General features: G+C 37.6%; 1 protein-coding gene across 2 annotated transcripts in view; it reads left to right on the top strand.

The window, feature by feature from the left end:
• SCAPER (S-phase cyclin A associated protein in the ER) overlaps positions 1-22,121 on the top strand; it is a 168,083-nt gene that overhangs the window by 80,894 nt on the left and 65,068 nt on the right. For both annotated transcript variants that reach the window (XM_082321353.1, XM_082321354.1), the window contains exon 23: positions 9,660-9,786. In XM_082321353.1, coding sequence (XP_082177479.1) covers positions 9,660-9,786 — 127 coding nt within the window. The remainder of the gene's footprint in view (positions 1-9,659; positions 9,787-22,121) is intronic.

A 22,121-nucleotide genomic window follows, 5' to 3' on the forward strand; every position in this document is an offset into this window, starting at 1 on the left:
TTGGCCTCCATTTGGTCAGAAACAGAGGTTCATATGGTGAAAGCACAGATATTTTAATGCACAGATGTCTTAATCTGGCATTGAGCTTTTTAAAGAGTAGACATTTTTATTGTCTAGGATCAGGCACAGATGGAAACAATGGATGGTAAGATTAAAACAAGACCTGTTATCACTGACAAATTCCTCCACCTTAGTTTGAAACTGAAAATTGCTCAGCTTTTGCTTTCTGATTCCATTGAAACTAGTTGGCAAAAAATGCAGAATATTTGGATTTCCAAAAAGCTTTTGACAAGGTCTGTCACCAAAGCTTTTAAAAGAAACTATATAGCTGTAGCATAAGTGGAAATTGGTTAAAAAACTGAAAAGAAGTGGAGTACGTGATCAGTCCTTGCAGACTAGGGAGGTTACCAGTAGAGTTCTGCAGTCCAGTAATGTTCAACATATTCACAAGTGACTTGGAAAAAGAAGGCAAGTGGTGAGGTGACACAGTTTGATGATGATGATGCAAAGATACGCAGGATAGTAGGGACAAAAGCTGATACTGAATGATAGTTTTGAAGAGAGTGAGCCACTCAGCAGTAAAATGAACTTACGGAAGTGATGAGTAGTTCCAAGAAAATATCAGCTCAGTACTTTTAGCAGTTAAAGGAAATCCTTTCTTAAAATTCCTTAGAAAGGAGCAAAAACAGAGCAAAGAATGTCATTATCTACAAATGCCTCGGTCATCTACATGTTTTGAATACTACGTGCAGTTCTGGTTCTTCATCTCAGAAAGGATATGCTAGAATTGTTAAAGGTTCAGAGAGGGCAGGAAAGGAAATTCGTAATAATTTCTGGTATAACTTCTGTATTAGGGACTTAGTAAACTAATACTTCCCATTCTGAAGAAAAATGTGATAATGGGAGGAAGTTTTAATGGGGATATGTCACAGAGATCTACAAGGTCATAAATGGCTTCGAAAAGATGGGTGTTGATTATTTGCTGTCCTTCCTGGTACCAGAATGAGGGGGCACAGAATGAAGATGGAGCCAGGTTCAAAAGAAACCAAAGACAGTGATTCTTAATGCAGTGTGCAATTAGAGGTATGGAATTCATTGACAAAAAATCACACAGATGCTAGAAGTTTACCTGCATTACTGCAGCTCTAGGAAACTACATCCAGCCCAAGGGATTCCTAAGCTGAAAATGGCGACAAGAAAGGGATTAGTAAAGAGGATTATGTGTGCTTGTCCTGTTCCTAATGTTCCTGAGACATCCAGTTGCAGTTCGTTGTTAAACAGGATAGTGAGCAGATGGTGTGCCTTTCTTCTAGTTGTGCTCATGAAGTCTGTGGCAGGTCAGTCAAGAGGCTGTGGTGTCTCAACAGTTGGATTCAAATACCTTCATCCTATAATAATGACTGCTTTCCAGGTTGGGGATATTTGTCTTCAGACTGAGGTAATAACCTGTACCAGATCCTGTATGTTTTGTGTTTGCCTCTATCAGTCCTGAATTGCTGATATACTTGAAGGTAGCATTTTTTATCAGTTACTCTTGGTTAAGATGTTCACATGCTTGCTGTTAGGCTTCCTTGGTTGGATATACAACTAGCCTGTATGCCTTACCTTTCACATAGTCTTTTCAATAGTTTGAAAACCTGCTGCTGAATCTCAGTATGTATTTTAAAATAATAAAAATCCATCACTGAGGTTTGACATAAGAAAATGAAACATCTCCACCAGATGGCACACCTGCATAAACACATTGGGGAAGAAGGTTCTGTTGTTGGCTTCGTTTCTTAATAATCAGCACTTCAATTTTCAAGATTAGTTTCATGGCAGATTAAGACTTTTAGATTTGTAGCTTCTGTGTTTTGCTTTTCTTTGCTACCAGAAAATAAAAAATTAGGGTCGAGTTGTCAGAAAGTAGAAATGTGGGACGTTTGAGTGACTCTGAAAGTACTGATAAGCTGTAGTGCTTCCACTTCAGTTCCTTTCTGACTTCTGATTATCAGTGATGTAATTTGGTCAGTTGTGTCTCAATTGCAGTGCAACAGAAACTCAGATTTTTTTTTTTTTATTTTTTTTTTTTTTGCAATCACTTGACTGATCCTGAATTTTGTTCCATTTTAATTGTACCATTGTACCATTTTAATTTCTGTTTACTTAATGAAATGCTAGTGTGCTTTCAGGCAGAATCTTCTGTCCCATCTGCTTTCTCATTTTCCTCCTTTATCGCCTGTGTTAGGGTTGTACCCTTTTAGATGTGAACTAGTGTGATGGCCCCTGCGTAGCTCACTGTCGTTACAGATCTGGGAAATTTCTTTTGCAATCTTCATGTAGAAATCTAGTGATCTAGCAGATGCTTACATCTACATTTTTAGAACATAGTTTCAGATATCATAGTTATTGTTATTTCCAAAATTACACAACTTTTTACCTACATCAGGGCTCAAATGTTTGTAAGCTTCTTTGATATCGAGGGGGTAGCAATGGGAGCTCAAGTAAGAACCGACTTTTTAAGAAGAAATAGAGGACTATCTATGAGTCAACCAGAAGCCCAGTTTATTTCATTAAAATTTGTTTATTCTACACAATACATTAAAAAAACTGAAGAAGGATAGGGAAGGGTAGTTTTTCTCTTTCTTCAAAGGAAAGGACGAGAGGACAAGAAATTTCATGAGGCGAAAGTTTTAACCCAGACCATATCTGTTTACATGGAAAAACATATTCTTAATACAGAAAAAATTAATAGGAAAGTACCTTTCTAACAGAACTAAGAACAGGATCCTACTTAACCAAGAACAGTAGGAAGAAAAATCAGCTGAAAGAAACAAACAGTAGTAGATCTCCACTGAAACATTATTATATCGAGAAGCTATGAAAATAGTTAGACCCTTGCCTTTTTATCCAGAACACAGTGTACTGTACTATGAGCTAATATTAACTGCTACTGTACCTGGCTGAGAGAGAGCAAACTCTTGCCAATACTAGGAGTCTTAACAGCTATCCGACACATGCTCTCAGGAGATTTGCAAAGTTATTGAGAAAAGTCACGTCACAGTGTGTAAAAACTGAGAGTGCTGAATGTGTTCTTTATGTCAAAACGTATGCCAATACTTTTCATTTATTCCAAAGAAGGTTTGAGGTATTCAGATTGGAGTAGAAGTATATTATGAACAGAAAATACTTTCTAATTTAGTGGGCTGTGGAATTTAAAAATGAAAAAGTTTTTTTTTTTAAATTCCATTTTAAATGTGACACAATTGGTAGATTTAATTATTTGCTTAACAGAAGCAAATGTGTTTTAGAATAAAATCATTAAATATAACTTTCTCTTATGCTTCCTTGCTTATGCCACATTTCTTTACTCCTTCCTCTCCTCCCAAATTGATTGTGTCTTTGCAAACAACTAAAACCATTTATGGAATGCAATTTCTTATCTGATTTTAGTTCTTAATCATGTTGTCAGTTGTTACAGAAGAAAGACAGAACCCAGAATTGGTCTTTGGCAGGTAAAAAGCCTTTTTAGATCACCTTTAAGATTAAGCCACCTTAATATTATGGGACCACGGATTTCCTGCTGCAGCTGATGGATTGTTTCAGTAGTTCTTGTTTAGTTTATGGCTTGCAGGTTTATAAAACTTTTTTGCGCTAAGGAAGCACTGATCCAAGTGCTTTCTAAGCTTTACATTGGTAATATGCTAATATCAATAAGCAGACAGTGTTTATCCTGCTTTGATAGACATGGTACATATACCTTTTTCAGTTTCAGAGTACTGAATCTGATTCCTGAGTGGGATTGTGAAAGGCTTTAAGTAGTTCTTTTTTAAAAACCAAGAGCTTTAGAAGATGCCTATAACAGACTTTTTTTAAGTGATACTAAAAAAAAAAAAAAAAAAAAAGTTTGTCCCTTAATGTGTGTGTGGGGAAATAATTCCAAATATTGCCTTATTTGGTAGGTATTTTGCTCTTTGAACTATTTAATGTGGTGAGAGGAACTTTCAAGGAAAAGGACTATAGACAGTCTCACCTGGGAGCAGCCAGTCTGTTGCTCCCTAGCCTTTCTCCACTGTGCATTAACTGGTTGGACACTGGTGGTGCTTAGGTCATTTTATAAATGCTGGTGGACTCTTGATGGATTTGTAGCATTAATTCTTATTCTCTGGGAACTGATCTGAATGTAATTATTTAGTGTCCAGTCTGTTAAGTTAGCCTGTCAAAAGGTGTGTTGGTGATGGCTTGTTCTGTTTGCAGCATTTTCTGGTGTCCATCACAGCACATTTTTAAAAGGGAAGGAAAATGTTTTCACAAAGTTAGAGTATTACTTACATCTACTTAATCATCTTCTAATCCAAAGGCCATATGTTTCAGTGTTAAAGCAATCTGCAGGTAGCAAAGTGTAATTGTCATCCTTTAATACAAGCAGGGAAACTAAGGCAATGAAAGATTGCCATATGCCTAAAGAGAGTTAGCAGGACTGCAGGAAAAAGAAATTAACCCCCTAGTCTAATAATTTAGCCAGTCTCTCCTAATGCAAGAAGGAATTGCTTTTTTCACGTATTTTTTTTTTTACTTACCCTTTTTTTTTTTTTTTTTTTTGTAAGCTATGTAAAAGGACATTTCAGATAGTATGGAAATGGGAATCACTATTATCCTGAAAAAGGAGAGCAGCACAAAAAGAGGAGAGTTAGGAAATGAAAAATTATTTCCTGTAAAAGTCTACGGGAGAGAAGATGGGAATGTAGTGTGAATTTTGTTCTTAGAGGCCCAAAGCTAAATGGCTTTAACAATGGAGTTCTTTCTTATTTTCCTTATGGTATATTAGTGCATTCACAAGATAAACTTACCTTGTAGGTTTTCTTGGTGTAGTAGGCTAGGGTCCAGTTAAGCCAGTTATAAGATATTATACTAAAATACCAATTACTGGAAAAAAATCAGATAATCTCTGAAGCTGGAAGTATCTGTGCAAAATTTTGTGCAAAATTTAGTTTCCAAACAGTTACGTGTACTACAGAAGAGCTGAAGTGTAAATAAATGAAATTCAATTAAACTTCAAAAAAAAGATAAATACCTGCTCTGTGATTGGCTGGAAGGTAGATTTAATCTTCAGAGAATTGCTAGAGCATTCTTACAGGAATTCAAATAAATAAATTCAAAAAATAATCTTTATAGGAATTTTTCATCATTTCTCAAATAGCTTCCATTTCAAAACCTAAAGAAGGTGCGTGAAGCTGCAGATTTAGGTGTTTCATGTCTAGCAGTGTTTGGGACTATGTCAAGATGTAGAATGGTGTTTTCCATTGTGCAGCTAGAGCGACTGGAGTACGCCACATGCAACCATGTATATTAATTTTACTGCAGGGGGTGAAACTGCAGGCAGTAAAGAATAGTGCAGGGGCTGTACATTGCTTTAAGAGGATACAACATAACTCCCTGTGTTGGGCCGGGCGGGAACTGCCACAGACTTTCTCAGTTCTCTCTAGGCACAGGCTGCATCAGGAAGAATTGGGGCTGTGTGTCCGGCTGGCACCTGGCCGCCCTCGGCAGGAACGTACGGGAGGAGTAACCGCTCCTTCCATACAGGAACTGCACAGAATCCAGCGCTCTGCCCAGTTGTACTAATCCTTCCTTGCATACATTCAGTGTACAGCCAAGAAATCGTGGGTTTAAATGTGGAAGTGCTGAAATACATTGATGTTACTATTTCAAGGCTTTTTTTCTAAAGATGAAATGTGGCCTATAAATATTAACAGAGATCTTTTTCCTTTAGCTTATAAAATATATTAAACCTGCTAAAAATATTTAGCCCATGCTAAAAAGAAACCCGTAAGTCATACAATACTTTGTTTTAATTTTGTTTATATATTTGCTATATAAACCTTTAATATGAATATCTCTCATTTTCTCATTTGCAGTGCAAAAAGATCAGATAATATATTTGTATTTGCTGAACATACTATTTATTAAAGTTTACGTTATGGTAGCGTTCCAAGACCAATCAGTGCCTTATGTCCTTTATGATATTTCTTCTGCATTCTGAATTATCTGTTTGTGGGCAATACTAAAATCTTAATTAGTGAGATGTAAATAACTTTAGATAAAAAGACATTAACTTTCCTTTTTATTTAGCCCAGTAAATTTTCAGTTATTTATCATTCCCTGTATGGCATAGTAAGCATTGGAGGAATGCAAGTTGGGCGATAGAAGGAAGATTAAATAATTGCCTTGAAATGTTTGGATTTGGACTCAACAGTATTTCCACATAGTCACTGGATCAGGTGTTGATGCCATGCTCTGTTAATCTGCAGTGCATACAAAGAGTGTCCAAGGAGTACAATATGTACAAAAAGTTCTCTTTCCAAATCCCTTCATAGCAATGATAAATTGCATATCCAAGCACAAGCCATCTTACATAGATTTCTAGTCCTTTGAAACAGTCCTAAAATTATTCTTATTTCTCTGACACTGCCAAGAAGTTAGTTGTGCTGGTTTTGGCTGGGATAGAGTTAAGCATCTTCACGGTAGCTAGTATGGGGCTGTGTTTTGGATTTGTGCTGAAAACAGTGTTGATAATACAGGGATGTTTTAGTTACTGCTGAGCAGTGCTTACACAGAGTCAAGGCCTTCTCTGCTTCTCACCCCACCCGCGAGTGGGCTGGGGGTGCACAAGAAGTTGGGAGGGGACACAGCTGGGACAGCTGACCCCAACTGACCAAAGGGATATCCCATACCATATGATGTCATGCTCAGCAATATAAAGCTGGAGGAGGAAGAAAGAAGGAGGGACGTTTGGAGTGATGGTGTTTGTCTTCGCAAGTAACCATTATGCATGATGGATGCCCTGCTTTCCTGGAGGTGGCTGAACACCTGCCTGTCAATGGATAGTAGGAATTAATTCCTTGCTTTGCTTTGCTTGCCTGTGTGGCTTTTGCTTTGCCTATTAAACTGTCTTTATCTCAATCCACAAGTTTTCTCACTTTTACTATTCCAATTCTCTCCCCCATCCCGCCTGGGGCAAGGGGAGTGAGCGAGCAGCTTGTGGTGCTTAGGTGCCTGCTGAGGTTGAATCATGACATCAGTATAAAGAATATTAAAATCATTTCTTCAAGGTTCACTTGGTGGGAAGAGGGAGTTTTTATATCCCTTCTCTTCCCCGTGTGATCACGTAGCATACGTTACCTTTTTTTGGCAGACAACCAACATACAGTAGGATACGAGGATGTAAGAGGTAATTCTTTAATGTGGCAGAACTGAAAATTTATTCTTCATGTTTCTTACTGTATGATGCTGAACACATACTTAAAAAGTTTGAATTTTGGTAAAAGCATCCAGAAAGACTTTAGAAGAAACAGAAAGCTGGAAGCTTATTCTTGAGAGTTAACATGTTGTATAGCATTTTTTTTTTACCTGAGGACAGTAACTGAATGTGATGTTTAATTTATGTAGCATCTTTATAGACTAAAGAGAAAGAAAGGTAATTTGTCAACAGAAGTAACAATGTAATATGATTATTTTCTATTTGAGTCCTTGTGAGTAGTATTTTGGTAAACCATACACATTTTGTATGCTGATGCCTGATGTAGATTAGGAAAGTCCCTTTCTTTAGCCTCTGTGGTTAATCCTGGTTGAATTCCATTCCTCTGATGTTAAATGAAGCAAATGGAAACCCATCTTGCTGTGTTCTGTCAGATGAAGTTACAATATAGTGTGGTGAGTTGTTTTCAGTGCTTTATATATGCTTTAATCAGGGAATCTGGGTAGATGTGTTGAAGAGAGAAAGTCTTCATTTTTGGTTAATGCACTAGGATATTGCCGAGGCAATAGCCATTCTAAATCCTGTTCTATAAGAATACCTGAAATACTCTGTTTCTGGATCATCTTCCTGGACTGCAGTAATTCGACTTTTCATTGGTGCTACAATCCACTGCTTATGCTCAGCAGAGTTAGTGGTCATTTGATTTACTGTCCAAGTCCTGCAGTTATTTGTGTTTTGGCTTTTAATTTTCTTTCCCATTTTAGCTCGTGGCTTACTGAGTTAGACAGAGGTTTCCTCCAACCTCATTTTCCGCAGAGGAAATAGCAGTGCAGAAAATCTCATCAGGATGTAATCTCCCTTTATTTTTTCTTGTCATAGAAAAATCCTGGCTGCATATTAGTGGATTCAGCTGACCAGATGATAAGAAGTCCAAGACTCAAAATTCTACAAATCATTTTTGTTTGTACTTTAAAAACATATATGTATTTTCAGAGTCTCTTGAAAGCTTTTAACAAAGCTCTTAATTTGTTCAAAGAATAGGTACAGAGTACCTGTTTCCTGTTGATTAAGTGGAAACTTTCTATTGCCCCAAATGAATATTCTGATATTTTTTTTTAATACATGTGACTATTGTGGTACATTCCCCAGCCATTCCGTCTCCTTTCTTGCCTCTTGGAGACTAGTTAATGTAATTTTCTGTTTGCCATTACTCTGCGGTCACTTTGTGAATGCTTTCTGGCCCTTTTACACTGATGATCTCCCATTTTATGATAAGCACTGATACCCTTCCCGTCTCTTTTCCTTCCTATAGAGCTATGTTTGCTTCTAGTCACAACAGTATTTCTCCCACTCATACTGCTCAATTACCAGCTTTGTCCCACTTTCAGTACAAATTGTTCAATAGTTCAAACCAAAGGTCCACCAAACGCTGAACCTGTCATTAAGAGCTGCCAGTAGCAGATAGTAAGGCAGTGGTTGACGAATACATGGCAAGTACTGAATCGTGCTTCCTCCCTACTTCTCTCAGTCTCCAGTTAAGGGACTCTGTTTCGCATTTGTATCATCTGCCTTGAGGCATCTACAGATGTAGAAGTCTACATCTGAGCTAGTTACTGACTTCACATTCAGGGCAAAGAAGGATACATTATGAGTGTGTTTTGACTGTTTTTATTTTCGACCTTAGGATGGTGCCTTGGAACTGCATATTTCTCCTCGCTGCCTAGCAGGAGAGCATAGGTGAATAGCCCAGATGTCGATGTGTAAAACTGAAATGAATCCTAACCCGTGTGTTTCTATATCTCTCCCACCTCTGCATTTTGGCTTCATTACTGACTCTCATTAATAAAATGCCCTTTCTGAGGTAGTCTGCAAAGTCACTACTTTTCACTTATTCAGATAACCCTAAAGAGCCATTTCTTTTATGATGCCTATAAGAAATTAGCCAAGTAGTCTGCTGTTCTATTTCCCTTACTCATCTCAAGAATGAACTACTCAGCTAAGTGGGTGGAAAGGATTGAATGATGGAAGAAAAGGAGGATGAAACCATGCTGAAAATGAAGACAGCAAAAACTAGCAGGATAAACTGTGGAGGGAGAATAGGAAAGTTAACTCTATTAAACAACAGAAACAAACAGTTAATAGAGAAACACCTTTATGGCTGTACTGTTCACACTATTTCTATGCCATTTCCCTGACAAAGTAGATTGTGAAATGTCATAGACAGTCTAGGCTGACTGTATCTCCTTGCTGTATTGCGTATTTTACATGCTGTTCAATATAGATGATAATAATACTTTTACACAGATTTTCATGATTGCTTTATTGAAATTCAGTTAGCAGAGTTTCATTACAAAGACGAAAGTTTACATTATCAGGAGAGTTTTTGCTTTAATTGTTCTTTGTTTTCTGTTTAATGTTGAAGGTTACAGCGATTAGCAAAAGACCTTTTAAAGCACCTCCAAATGCAGGATAGCTGTTCGTTGGGGAACAACAAGGTTTCTGCTCTGGACAGGACTTTAGGAGAAATCTCTCGTATTCTGGAAAAAGAGGTACTGTGACTGTTACTATATAACTTACGATTAACCTATAAACTGTTTTCCCTCAAATATCAGCAGTTTGGATTTTGGAATGTTTTAAACACGTATTGAAGAATTTATGACCTCCATGTAACAAGCAGTGCCTGCTATTATACTTTTCTGTGGTGGTTGACGCAGTGGATGCTTTTATTTAGACAACAGATTTTATATAGGCAGTTTTGCAGAAGTGCAGAAAACACGCTTGACCGATGCTAGATCATCTGGATAATGACGAGCTGTACTTCAACTGTATTTTCATTAAGATTGTTTTTAACCTGGGCCATTTCAGTCATCTACTTTGTAGTACGTACCCACAAACAGCTTTTACAATAAGGGGCCAAAACAATTAGCAGAGAACAGAGGAAAGAATTGGACACAGCTTTGCTGTCACAGCCACCATATTGTGGTGTTATGGCTGAGTTTTGAAGGACCACAGATCTGTTGAGTCTTCACAGAGTACAACAAAGCCTGTATTTCTTTGGGTAGGTCTTTGATGGATGATGAAGGTATGATGTGCATATATACATGGGATATTTCTGTGTTTTGAATTTTTTCGAAGTGCTATGTTTGTAGAACATGGTTTATGGTAAATGTTGGAATTTTTTTAATTGATAGCATAGCATTTGCATGTTTTTTACTGTTTCATCATGATCAGTCTGCTGCTGCAGTGCTTTGCGTCTTGTGATGCATTTTTTTTTGCTCCTTTAGGACCACGGTATTTGAGTTTTCAGCTGGAACATTATGTTCTGTTCTCTCTTAAACCATTAGAAAATACTTCTCTTTCATATCTCTAATCAAGAAATCATGAAAATTATTTCTGAGAGAAACAAAATTAATGAAATCTGAGGAGGGGGTTGCATCATTGTGGTTCAGAGTTGGTGTCTGTGAAGATGAGAGATCTGCTTGATGCTTTTCACAGCTTAGTCAATATGGAACACAATTGCTAATAACATATACTTTAAATACTAAATGCTGCCTGGGATGCATAGGGTTCTGCCATGTATTCTGTTAGTTACTTTGAGCTGCTGATCAAGTTTAATAGCATTTTTGAAAGAGTTGTGACATTTTCAAATTTTGCAGTGTTTCTGTTAACAAATTAATTTTTCAATAATTATTTATTTCAAAATATAGAAATCATGTTGTTGCATGAAGACTGTAAAAAGATGTATCTGTTTTGAAAGTTATCTAAATAATTATTGGAAACTGTGATTGGGAAGTGGTGTTGTATCCAGCCTCTCATCAGTAGATGTTTTCTGAGGTTTTTTTTTAAATGAGAGATGAATTGCAGCTAAATGTTAATCACTAATTGTTCATAACATTTTACTGCTTGTTGAGTCTGCAGTTGGGAACCAAAAGATAAATTTGGTAGTATTAATAGGCATGCATTGTTTTGTTGTTGATTTGGGTTTTTACCCTCAAAACATTACTCTGCCACTGAAGAAGTAGTATTATATCTGAGTGTCCTAATCAATAAGGTCAAGAAAGATTGATATCAATAGCTGTCACTGTGTTTACGGCACAGACCATACATAGTCATTTATAGAAGTGGATAGTAATTCTCTTGTTAACTTGCAAGTCAAGAAATCAGCAGACACATCTTACATGTCCATGGGCGGTGAAAAGAATCTTGATGGTGTCAGTCATCGACTGAGAGGAGGAGACTGACACTGTTAATTGAATTTCCCTGGAGAGCATAAAAATATACCATAATGTGGGGGGAGGAATGAAGGAGTGGGAACCACACAAGCTGTCAGTGTGTGTGAGCTGATAACATTGATTTACCCTTGCTAATGGCCTGGGTTGAATAAAGAATTGCCCTGAGGGAGGACAGAGTTCACTACAATAGATCCTTGCCACTTACTAGAAATTCTTCAGGCTCAGAAGTCATGCAAAAGTATTATAAAGTAAAATTGATCCCCAAACCCCTCTTTTCAGTCATACTGTGAAACATTGGATTTTTCTTTTGCTAATAGTTTACACTGACAGAGAAATGTATTTATACTCTCTCACCAGGGAAATAAAGATTTGTTTTACAAACCATGAAATAAAATGCTGAGCTGTTGTTAGTAACAGTAAATAAGAAAAATAAGTACCGTTAAATTCCTCAACAGAAGGAAGGGTTATTCAGCTCATTAGAAATGCCGTGACTGTACTAAAACAACATTAAAGGGTGGGAGTGTGTTCTTTGTGCAAACTTGAATGACAAAAAAGCCACATACAAAAGATCAGCAGCCCTGTCTCACTGGGTTTTGCCTTCAGGTAGAATCAAATCAGACTAACAATTCCTTTTTGGACTTAGTCTACATCATTTGTGTTTCATAGTAATGAATAAGGCTTTTTCTCTACTCCTGGACTTTTATAATGTGAGAACATTCTAGGATGAGGCATGCCTGCATAATTATTGTGGTAAACTTGGTTTTGTTTTGCATGCCTTCCTGGTTTGCTGGACATAAGCAGATTCTGCACTCGGGCCGAGTGATTTCACCAGTGTAGCAAAAATGGTTTGTTTAATGTAAACGAAAAGGGTTTTGTATTGGCATACCCTCTAGATAGTCAGATTTGAGAAATCCGTCTCTCAGGCAAAGATACGTCTTAACCACTGTATTTTTTGAAGTCCTCTCTGTTTATTGTAGCACATTACCTGCTTCTCATTAACATAGAATTCATAGGCTGCTGCCGGTTCCCCATGCAACACAGCAAAACCAACAACTTTCACTTTGAATCCAGTTCATGATTTGAGTGCTAATAAATGAAAGAGGAGTTGCTTTGCTTTACTTCAGGTGGTTGTTAGATCTCCAGGCACTTCTTGATATGTCCGCGTTGGCTTACTTGGATGAAGCTCTACAACCGCTAGAAGTATCGCACCCTATGCCAGTAAAGTATTTGTAAGTTAGCTAGTTGAAGTGCAGGTTTTGAGGATCTGACAAGGAGTACGGCCTTTAATTGCATACAGCCTGTGGTTCACATGTATTTTAATTAAATAAACATAAAAGGTGCTATAAAGTCAAAAACAACAATGTTGTTTCAGTTTTAAATACCTTTGTACCCCTCAGGTCATCTGTCCTTGGTTCTGCTAGTTATATCAAGCAGGAGGCACAAATCTGGCTGGTGGTGTATACACCTGGTATGCTGTCCCCAAGATGTACCTAACGTGTACTGCTAGGGTGCTGGTTTGGGTGTGCTCTAGATTATTGGAAGGCAGCCCTTGGGTTTTGCGCAGAGTCTCTCATCCTTTCTGGCAGAAATCCTGGAAGGAAGTTGTATTCACTTTCACCTCTCTTTTGTCTAAAAGTACGTTAAAATACCAAACACACACACACACACCCCAGGAAAACGCGTGCAAATGTTACCAGAAAGCCCTGGCCTGATGTTGGCAGATTGTCATACAGGACTCTTCAAGCTCTTAATAAGATCTAGTAACACTCAGTTTAAGATCTCCTGCAAATGGGCCCTTGATGCTAAAAGAAAAACTCCTGTACCCTCTTAAAGAAGGTAGAGCTGATGTTTGAAACTGCAGGGCTAAAGCAGTTTTTCTGCCACGGTTCTTTTGATTTTATACATGTTCATTCTTTGACGGGACTAATTTTACACCTCCATTACCAAGGGCAGCAGTGTGTTTCAGATGTGCAAGGAATCCTGGATTAACTACTCAAGTTTGACTTAAGCACTCCTACAGAAATAGGGAACACTCCTGTAATAGGGAACACTTTCAGAAACCAGTCTATTTAAAGCTGTATATCCTGTTAGTGTGACTACAGGTACAATTTTAAGTTGCTTGTGCTTATATCATGTATTTCCCTCAATGTATAGAGGTGAGATTTACTGATTAAAAAACCAAAACCATTTTCTACTGCATAGACATTAGATGTTCCACTGACTGAAGTACATATATTTCTAAGGCTATGAACCTGACCTGGGTCAGAGGTTACTGCCTGTCATATGGTCGTCCTTAGACTTGCCGACAGAACATCACTTCCCTAAAGTTCGTCCTAGAATTTCTTTTTAGGGTTTATTTTGGAGGGTCCAGGTTTTAAAGTCCTATTTTTAAATGTTTAAGGTATTCTAGGCAATTTTGATAGGTCTGGGCTAGACAGAGATGACAGACAGCATTATTGTGAGGAATGTGGCAGGCTGCTACCTTCAATAAGGAGGACAGTGACAAGCAGCTGAGGTCAATAGCCTTTTCACCTGGCTCAGCTGCAGCTAAAACACTGCAGTTAAATCACTTTAGTTAAATTTGTACAATACTTACATTTGACATCTAGACAAGCCCTTAGTGTGTCTCCCATCCTGCTGACTGGGAATATGACACACAGATTCAATATGATCATGACGGAACCTCATGATTTTTGGAATCCAAGTGCAGCAGTTAATCTGCTTAACTGGAATTATTTTTAGAGGATGTTTCTCATCAGAACGCTAGTTTGAAAAAGATCTTCATCACAACACAAGTTGTAAGATTCCTTTAACTAAGTGATTTGACAGAAGATCTTACAGATGTGCTCCTGAGGAGAGACGTGCAGCCGCAGAGGAAGGATAGATGTTTTAGAAATGTCCCAGCCTAAGCAAACATTACAGCTGAAGCTCACGTGTCCGTCACAAGGAACAAAGCTCTGACAAACTAGATTTCACTGGTTCTGATGTTCATAAAACTTGCTATGATTTTGTACAGTTTTGAGGATAGCTTGTCCCTAATCTCCTTCAGGCTTTCTAGGTGCTGTAAAAATCTCAGTACATAATAGTGAGCACAAATTAAGTTGTTAAAGTGTGGAAGTAAAATGGAACCAGAAGAATAGAAGAGGAGGCTTTTAATAAATTGGACCGTGGTGCTTATAGTTACTTACCAGCTCTCTTCATACAAATCTAAAACTAGCTTCTTTTCAGTAGGCTGTTTCAAGATACTTATTTTTATTACTAATTCAGAATAGTATTCCTACTGGAAACAGATTTCAGGGGAAAAAAAAACAGTACTTCCTTAGAAAAGGTGTAATTTTCTAAGTGAAAAATGTGTGAATCTGAGCTATTAATTGACTGCAGTGTTTTAATACTTTTTTAAAGAAAAGATCTCAGTAATTATGACCTCTAAAAAGTGCACTCTCGGTGACCATTAATGGTTTGTTTTGTGTCAGGAAATGTTTTTGTTTTGTGATTTTTAGATAGATTTTTCAGCCTCCTGCTTCAGCAGTTGTGATGTCAGTTATTTACATTTCAGTAAAATGTTTGTCGTAGCTTTCAAATACATGGGGACTGTAGACAGACAGTGTTTATCCCATTGTAAAGACTGTCAGAAATGGTTGGCTTTAACAACACAGTCAGGCCCGGTATTTATGTTTTATTCTCTAAACTGTCAGGCCCATTGGGTATGGTGACCATAGCCAGTGTGAAGATTAATAGGCCAGTTTTTGGAAGGCACACAGAATTGCCTGGCCAGCAATGCCTGATTTTTTTTCTCCAATGATACAAACTCTGAATCATCAGAAACTGAAACAATAAAACTAAAAACTGGTGAAGAACTAAGGTATGGAACAAATGCCATGTTAAATGGAACACGTGTAAGCTTTTGTACCGTTCCTGATAAATTTCTTCAAAAGTCTCTACATAGATTTAAAATTGTTCTTCTGTGTGTGTATATGTGTGTGTATGTGTATATAAATATATATGATATGTGTATATACAGACAAAATAGATTTTAGAAGCAAATACCCTTCTATAAATACTCAGTATTGTTACTTATTTAAGTCTATTTAAGAATACAGTGGGATTTGTGATTCCCAAACTCATGCGTTTGATTCTGGTGCTGCAAAAATTGTGAACCTGGCTCAAGCACCTAGGTAGCTGCATATTTCTAGTGTAGCAGAGTAGTGTAGCCATCAAAGAGAGGATTGAAAGACACTGAATTTAATGGCTGGATTTTATTTTTCAGAAGAATGGAATTCCAGACCAGCTGAAAGGCAATGATGTATCTTCAAGCTTTCCTTGACTTGCTATTGATTATATTTGAACTGGATATGGCATTATTGCTCCACATAACTTTTGTTGTTTTGAATGAGTATTAGACAAGATACTGTAATTTGATATCAAATTCTTGAAGGAAGTCTGAATTTGTAAGCTAAGCAAGAGTGACATAAATAGGTAGTGCATTGTATGCTACATGATGTCACTGGAAGAACCAGACTAGCTTTAAAGCACACAGGCCATAGCTTGAGGTTTGTGGCTTCTGTTTCATAATTGAAGAAAACTGTCAGGTGTGAATTAGAAGCAGCACATTTTAAACCTAAATTTTTGGCTGAAAACAATTGATCCGAGTTTAACTTAGTTCTGTTAATCAGCTAGACCCCTTAGAGGCAAGGATGATCAGTATCTTGAAGAAAGCAAGAGTGCTAGCAGGCAGAGCAATGATTCAGTAATCTTTTCAAAATCATTAATTCTTGTCTTTGGAGCATTGAAGTATCAGGTGAGACTAAGATGGTGGCAAAAATCCATGGTCCCATCCCGTGATGATTTTTTTTTTCCCCACACAAAATTATTTTAGGTGGCTTTTATGTAGGAAAAGGAAGAGATGGAGAGAGGAAGACAATAATAGATGAGTTTGGGAGCTGTGAATAGAATAGATTCCTCATTTCAGTAGCAGAGTGTTTCTGTAGGCAAGCTACAGTCACTAGTTAAGTGTTAAGGATATCTACACCTCTAGAAGAAACCCAGCGTAAAGCCTGATACATGGATTTGTTGAGGGCTGGAGAAATCATGGAAGGTGTCAGCTTATCTGTCACTCTCTTGCTAAACTAAAAAAAAAAGCATCGTAGGGCATTATATATGAAAAAGGGTGAAAATTACTGCTTTAGTGAATTTACCTAAGTCATGGACTAGTGGCTTTATCCAAATTATAGCCACATTGTCTGTATTTTGTGATCTTCTGTATATACATGCATACACACACAGGCACATTATCTGTATGTTATTTAACACGCTCAGCCAACTATTGTATATAGCCTCACAACTGATGCATTTCTCAGTCTGACTGAAGCTTTAAAAAGTTATTCAACATCTATGTTTAAGCATTATTATAGTAATGAAAAGCTTGGTCAAGATGCCAAACTTTCATAGGCACATTTGTGATTGAGAGGTGTTTGTATTTTCCTTGACAGGTGATTTCTGTGATGCAGCCCACTTCTGTTTTCTTGTTTACTTAGTATCCCCCATTTCTCCACTAGGGGACACTACTGGCAGAAGCAACAGCAGGTCCTTTTAATCCTTTGAAGTAATAAATCTATTTAGAAGTGAAACTTTGGTTTTGGAAGAAAAATGCTTGTGTAAGATTTTAATTTGGTTAATACTGATATGACTTCTAAGGCCAAAGGTGTTACCCCCTAAATTAATTTGCATGTTAATTCTCAAAGTTCTGTGTTTAGTTATGGCTGTGTTCTAAACAGGCTTTAAAATATTGTTGATTTTTGTATTGAACAAACAGGCCCCAGTTTTGTTCAGTTTGAGTACTACTATTGGAGCATGCCTTCGTCTTTCTGACATGAGGTTCAGCCAGTTCTTTGGCACTTCATGTGCCAACGTGCTTAGAAATTACACAGCTTTTTTTCCTACTGAGCTTCTTATAGCAGCATGTCTCCTGGTTTTGGTGCGTTAGGGTAGGTAATCAGTATATATCCTGTCAAGACTTAAATGTGCAATCATACAGAGTGTTCTATAGGAAAAAATAGAGGTACACACATGCACAGTATTCATTTAAAAAAACAAAACAAAACAAAACAAAACAACAAACAAAAAACAACAGCCACATGCCCACAGTTAAATAGGCATGCTTATAAGCCACTGTTGTTTGTGCTGTCTGCATTTTATACTAATCTGTAGTGCAGATCGGGGTGGCCCGTCTCTAGTGCTTGAACAGCACTTCAGCTTGGCTGCGGTGGCAGGAGCGTCACAGGACCAGCAGCAGGGCTGACCTCTGGCAGCAGCTGGCAAGGCAAATTCATGGCTGTGGATGGAAACAAGCCGGCAAAGGCCCCCGAGCCCCACATCAGTCCTGTGCCCTTTCCGCCTCCACCCTTGCAACGGTGCAGTGGGACTCTGCGGAGTCGTTGATACTGTCATGCTGTAACTTACTGCCTTTCTCTTGTATACGTGATATGTGTCTTTTGGCTCTTAGCCATGTGAAAATTTTGATACGTAGTGCGTTGGTTTACACCAAAAAGCTGCCTTTTATATTGGGCAGTGGGCACTTTGTGGCCAAAGTGTTTAAAAAATAAAGACTCACACTATCTTAACTGTGCTTTCATCAACACTTTGGGGGTTTGTTCTGTATGAAAGTAGTTGCTACTCTTATTTTTTATAGATAATCAGAAGTTATAACTTTAAGCCTCATTTTAGCTAAACATATGATGTATTTCTATACAAAGAAGGGATCAATTTTTTAATCTGTTTATCAATTTTTCAACTTTGGATACTGCAGTAGCCACTCCAGAGCTACGGTGATGTCATGTGAAGGGAAGTCGTTAATCAAATGTAAAGCTGAACTGTAACAGTTGAAAAATTATTTAAAGTCAAAATCCAAACTTTATGAAGTGTGTTGAATGGCAAAACTTAAATAAGTCTGTTTTACTGGCTAAAACTAGAATTCAGGCCCTTGAAACTCTGTATTTTACTACTAAAAATCTAATAATTTTGCTAACACAGAAGGTAACATAGGGTATTCTGTATTTACACTTCCTTTGTTGCAAGTGTTAATCTAGTCTTTACCTATCCTTAGGAAAGTACAGAACCTGAGTTCAGAGCGTGAACTCAGGAACTGATGAAGCAGGTGTAATTGATGGAAAATCTGAGACGAAAGTAACCCTCCTCAAAATGAATTAACTTCTTTAAGCCCTTTAACTGGGAGATTAGGGGTTTTTACTGTATACGTACTCAGCACTGAGTGCCAGTAAAACATAGTTTGAGGAAAGTTCAGCAGTGTTCAAAGCCTGGAGTATGGTGCATTGTACTGTAGCTACCATCTTAATTACATATGGTCCCAACTGCTACGAGTAGTAGAAACATCACCTGATCTGATCAACCATGGCAGCGGATTTGATAGTTATAGCACAGTGGCTGTGAGTTCAAAGAGCAGGCTATGTGCAAACACAGGAGGAGCTCTTTGGGCAGCATTTTCTACCCAACAGCCTTTCCCTGTCACTGCCAGGAAGAAGTCAATAGGTCAGATGTGTGTTGTGTGTTGTAAGTTGGACCAGGCAGCTTTCTATCATCAATAATTCGTTTGCCCAGAGTTTCTATAATCTGTGGATTAACCTTTTACTCCAGATGAACATATAAATAGGAACTTGTTACTAGAGGTCAGCCACAGACTATTTTTTAACTTGTTTGCTGGAAATAGTATTAAAAGGCAAGTTCAGTTCACGGAGAAGCTCTGCAGTGTACTTATTCCAAGATCATTTGGAAGTTAATTTACTGTGCACAGCGTGTGTAGTTGAAAACTGCCGTGTTGATTTCTAGTTCTGTGCAATGCAATTAAGCGGTGTTACCTTCCAGTGCACTTACACCGTACTAGTTGTGGCCTTTTGCTGTCAGATCAGGCTTTTTTCCTTCTGTGTCAGTTTAGAACTAATGCCTCCTATCAGATTGGATATAATGGAGATAGAGATAGATAGATATATACATTCCAAGGTATGCAGAGTTTCTCCAGTAAACATTTACGGGACAAGAGATATGTTTTAGTGTCATTAAAGTACAGGCACTTATTTCTCAGTTATGAGAAAATGCCCTATACAGGCATGTTTCTGCTAATGACCAGATGCCAATTTAGAGATCATGGGAAAGTAATGATTATTATAGTTTCTAAAGAACCGAAGTTTTTACTTCATTTAGCCTGATGGTATGTGTATACACATGTGGTGTATATACACACACATTTTTCTTGAAAGTGTTCTTAAAATTCTACATCTGGTTTGAGACCATCACTTCTGACTCAAGGACATATCACCTATATATGTCTTTGTTGTCTGTTCTCATGTTTGCAGGACTTCATAAACCCACATGATTAATCTGCCCTGCAGTCCTTTGTTGCTGTCCTGTAGATGGGGCAATGGGCAAATAGTCCAAGAGGTTACAAGAGAGTACCAAAGGCAATCTGCGTGAAAATTGTGTTTGGATTCAAGTGCTCTTGACTGCACTACGGGTCTTTAAACAACCGTATCTCTCTATGTCTTTTCCCACATAATTTTAATATCTTTAGTTTTGCTTGATTGCACTTGTTTTCATAGTGTAGTTCAGCTGAAATCAGTGCTGCTTTCTAGTGGCTGAAAGCTTTTGATAGTGAAATGTCAGCCATAGGGATTTAAGACTCAGTGTCACAAAAGATCTATAACTTTCCTACTCACTGGGCAATTTCTTGTCCAATAAAATGCTGAGAGAGAACCTTGTAATTGTGCTTTTTATATATTTGTTTGGGAGCTTCTATTTATGAGATTATTCAGAAGTCAAATTGGCCTTAGCTAATGGAGCCATCTATGGAGATCTAGGAGCAGTTGTTCCTGGTATTAGAGACTTAGACCTTTATCCTCGCTTTTCTCCTTTAATTGATGCACTTATTAGATGCCCTGTTACTTATAAATAGACTAAACATTTATTTTTAATAAGCACAAGTGCTGCAATGCTCAGTGCTGTCTTTCACAATATCTTTAAGGACAATTCTTCTTTTTCCAAGCAATATTGGCTATTTCCCATTATGCTACTTAGCATGAGTGAAAGCAACTGAACAGATAATATGCAGTTTACTAGTTTACCTTTACCTGTCTTTCCTTTATGGCTTTCACTTACTCTTGAAACTTCACAAACAGGATTGTGAGGGTCCTGTCCTTGTCAACAGAAGGGTTAATAGAGTGCCCCTCTGTGATTTTACTATTGAACCGAAAAGACAATGCAGAGCTTGGAAGGAGATCGCTTGAATAAGGTTCATCTTATTCAATGAGATAATACAGTAATTCAGCAAGGAGCCCTATCCAACATGGTTTACCTTACAGTGTGGGCAGAAGTTTGGAAACAGAAGAATAAATAAAGTATATAATGTGCATAGACAGAAGTTAAATCTATGAGCACATGACATTTAGTGTTTGCAGGACAGGCTTAAGAATCAATTTCTTAGTGGTGATATTGTCCCTAGGCCTGGACCAATTTTAAGTTGCTTGTCAATAATGTGCTTTCAGAGACTATAATAGTAAATGCCTCTTCTTTTTTCTGTTTTTCGTTTAATTAAAAAATAAAGTAAGCGTCATTTTTAGTGTTGCATTTGAGTGATGTATCAACCGCTTTCTTTTTCATACTTTCTTTTTGTTGTACTTAGATATTTGTCTTCCTTTATACTAAATATAAGATATGTGAAGTTGCGGTTAGTATACCTTAGCTATTCAAGTGAAAACAACAGTATTATCCAAATGGCTTAGATGCTAGAGATTGAGCTCTACACAGGAGTGTGCAAATACTGAATATCGTGCAGGGGTGAAACAGCTTCTGCAAGATAAGGCCCATTTACCTACCTACCATCTCAGCAGCGGGGGAGATGCTAGGTAAGCATCCTCTCCTAGATGAAGCCACAGAGATTAGTCTGTATGGGGTGTAAACACAGAAACTGGAGAAGCTGCCTTATCTTTAAGGCTTCAGAATCAGCTTTAAGGCTTCAGAATTTGCACTTTGCTTTGCGGGATAAGGTGTGAAGGAGCATTTCTCAAGCCCTCTGTTCTGTGGCCTTGCATAGCATTACGTAAAGAGCTTGGGTGCTTTAACTTAGAAGCAATGCATGAGGGAGGAGTTGATACAAATACATGATAGATATGTCCTTAATGTGAATGACTACCTCCCCCCAATGGTATGCCAATTGTGGCTCATGTTTTAATCTTAAACTAATTTCCCATTGATGTTCAGTGCTTGAAATTCTGTTGTGGGTCATGTTTGAAAACCACTTTGAAATTTTCAGATGTGGAATGGGGTGTTTTTATAATACTGATTTCTCTAGAGAAAAGTATTACAGGGAACAAAAGTGTCTATTTTAATTGGAAATATTATTTTGGTATACTATACAGTGATTTTTCCCTGTGTAAATTTTTATGTCTGGAGACAAAGAGTGTAGATTTTCTACAATCATGAACATATCTATGATTTTTCTGTATGTGTAGATATATCTGTGTTTATTTTAAGGGGCGGGGGGGAAGGAGGAGCCAGCCCAGGATTCAGTTGTCTGGTTTGTTTTTCTAAGGCAGCTTTGAACTGCATTTCTTAGCCCCTGGCATTTTAGATAGAATCTTCAAACA

The sequence above is a fragment of the Platalea leucorodia genome (assembly GCF_965183815.1).
Source record: "Platalea leucorodia genome assembly, chromosome: 9".
Classification (NCBI taxonomy): Eukaryota; Metazoa; Chordata; class Aves; order Pelecaniformes; family Threskiornithidae; genus Platalea; species Platalea leucorodia.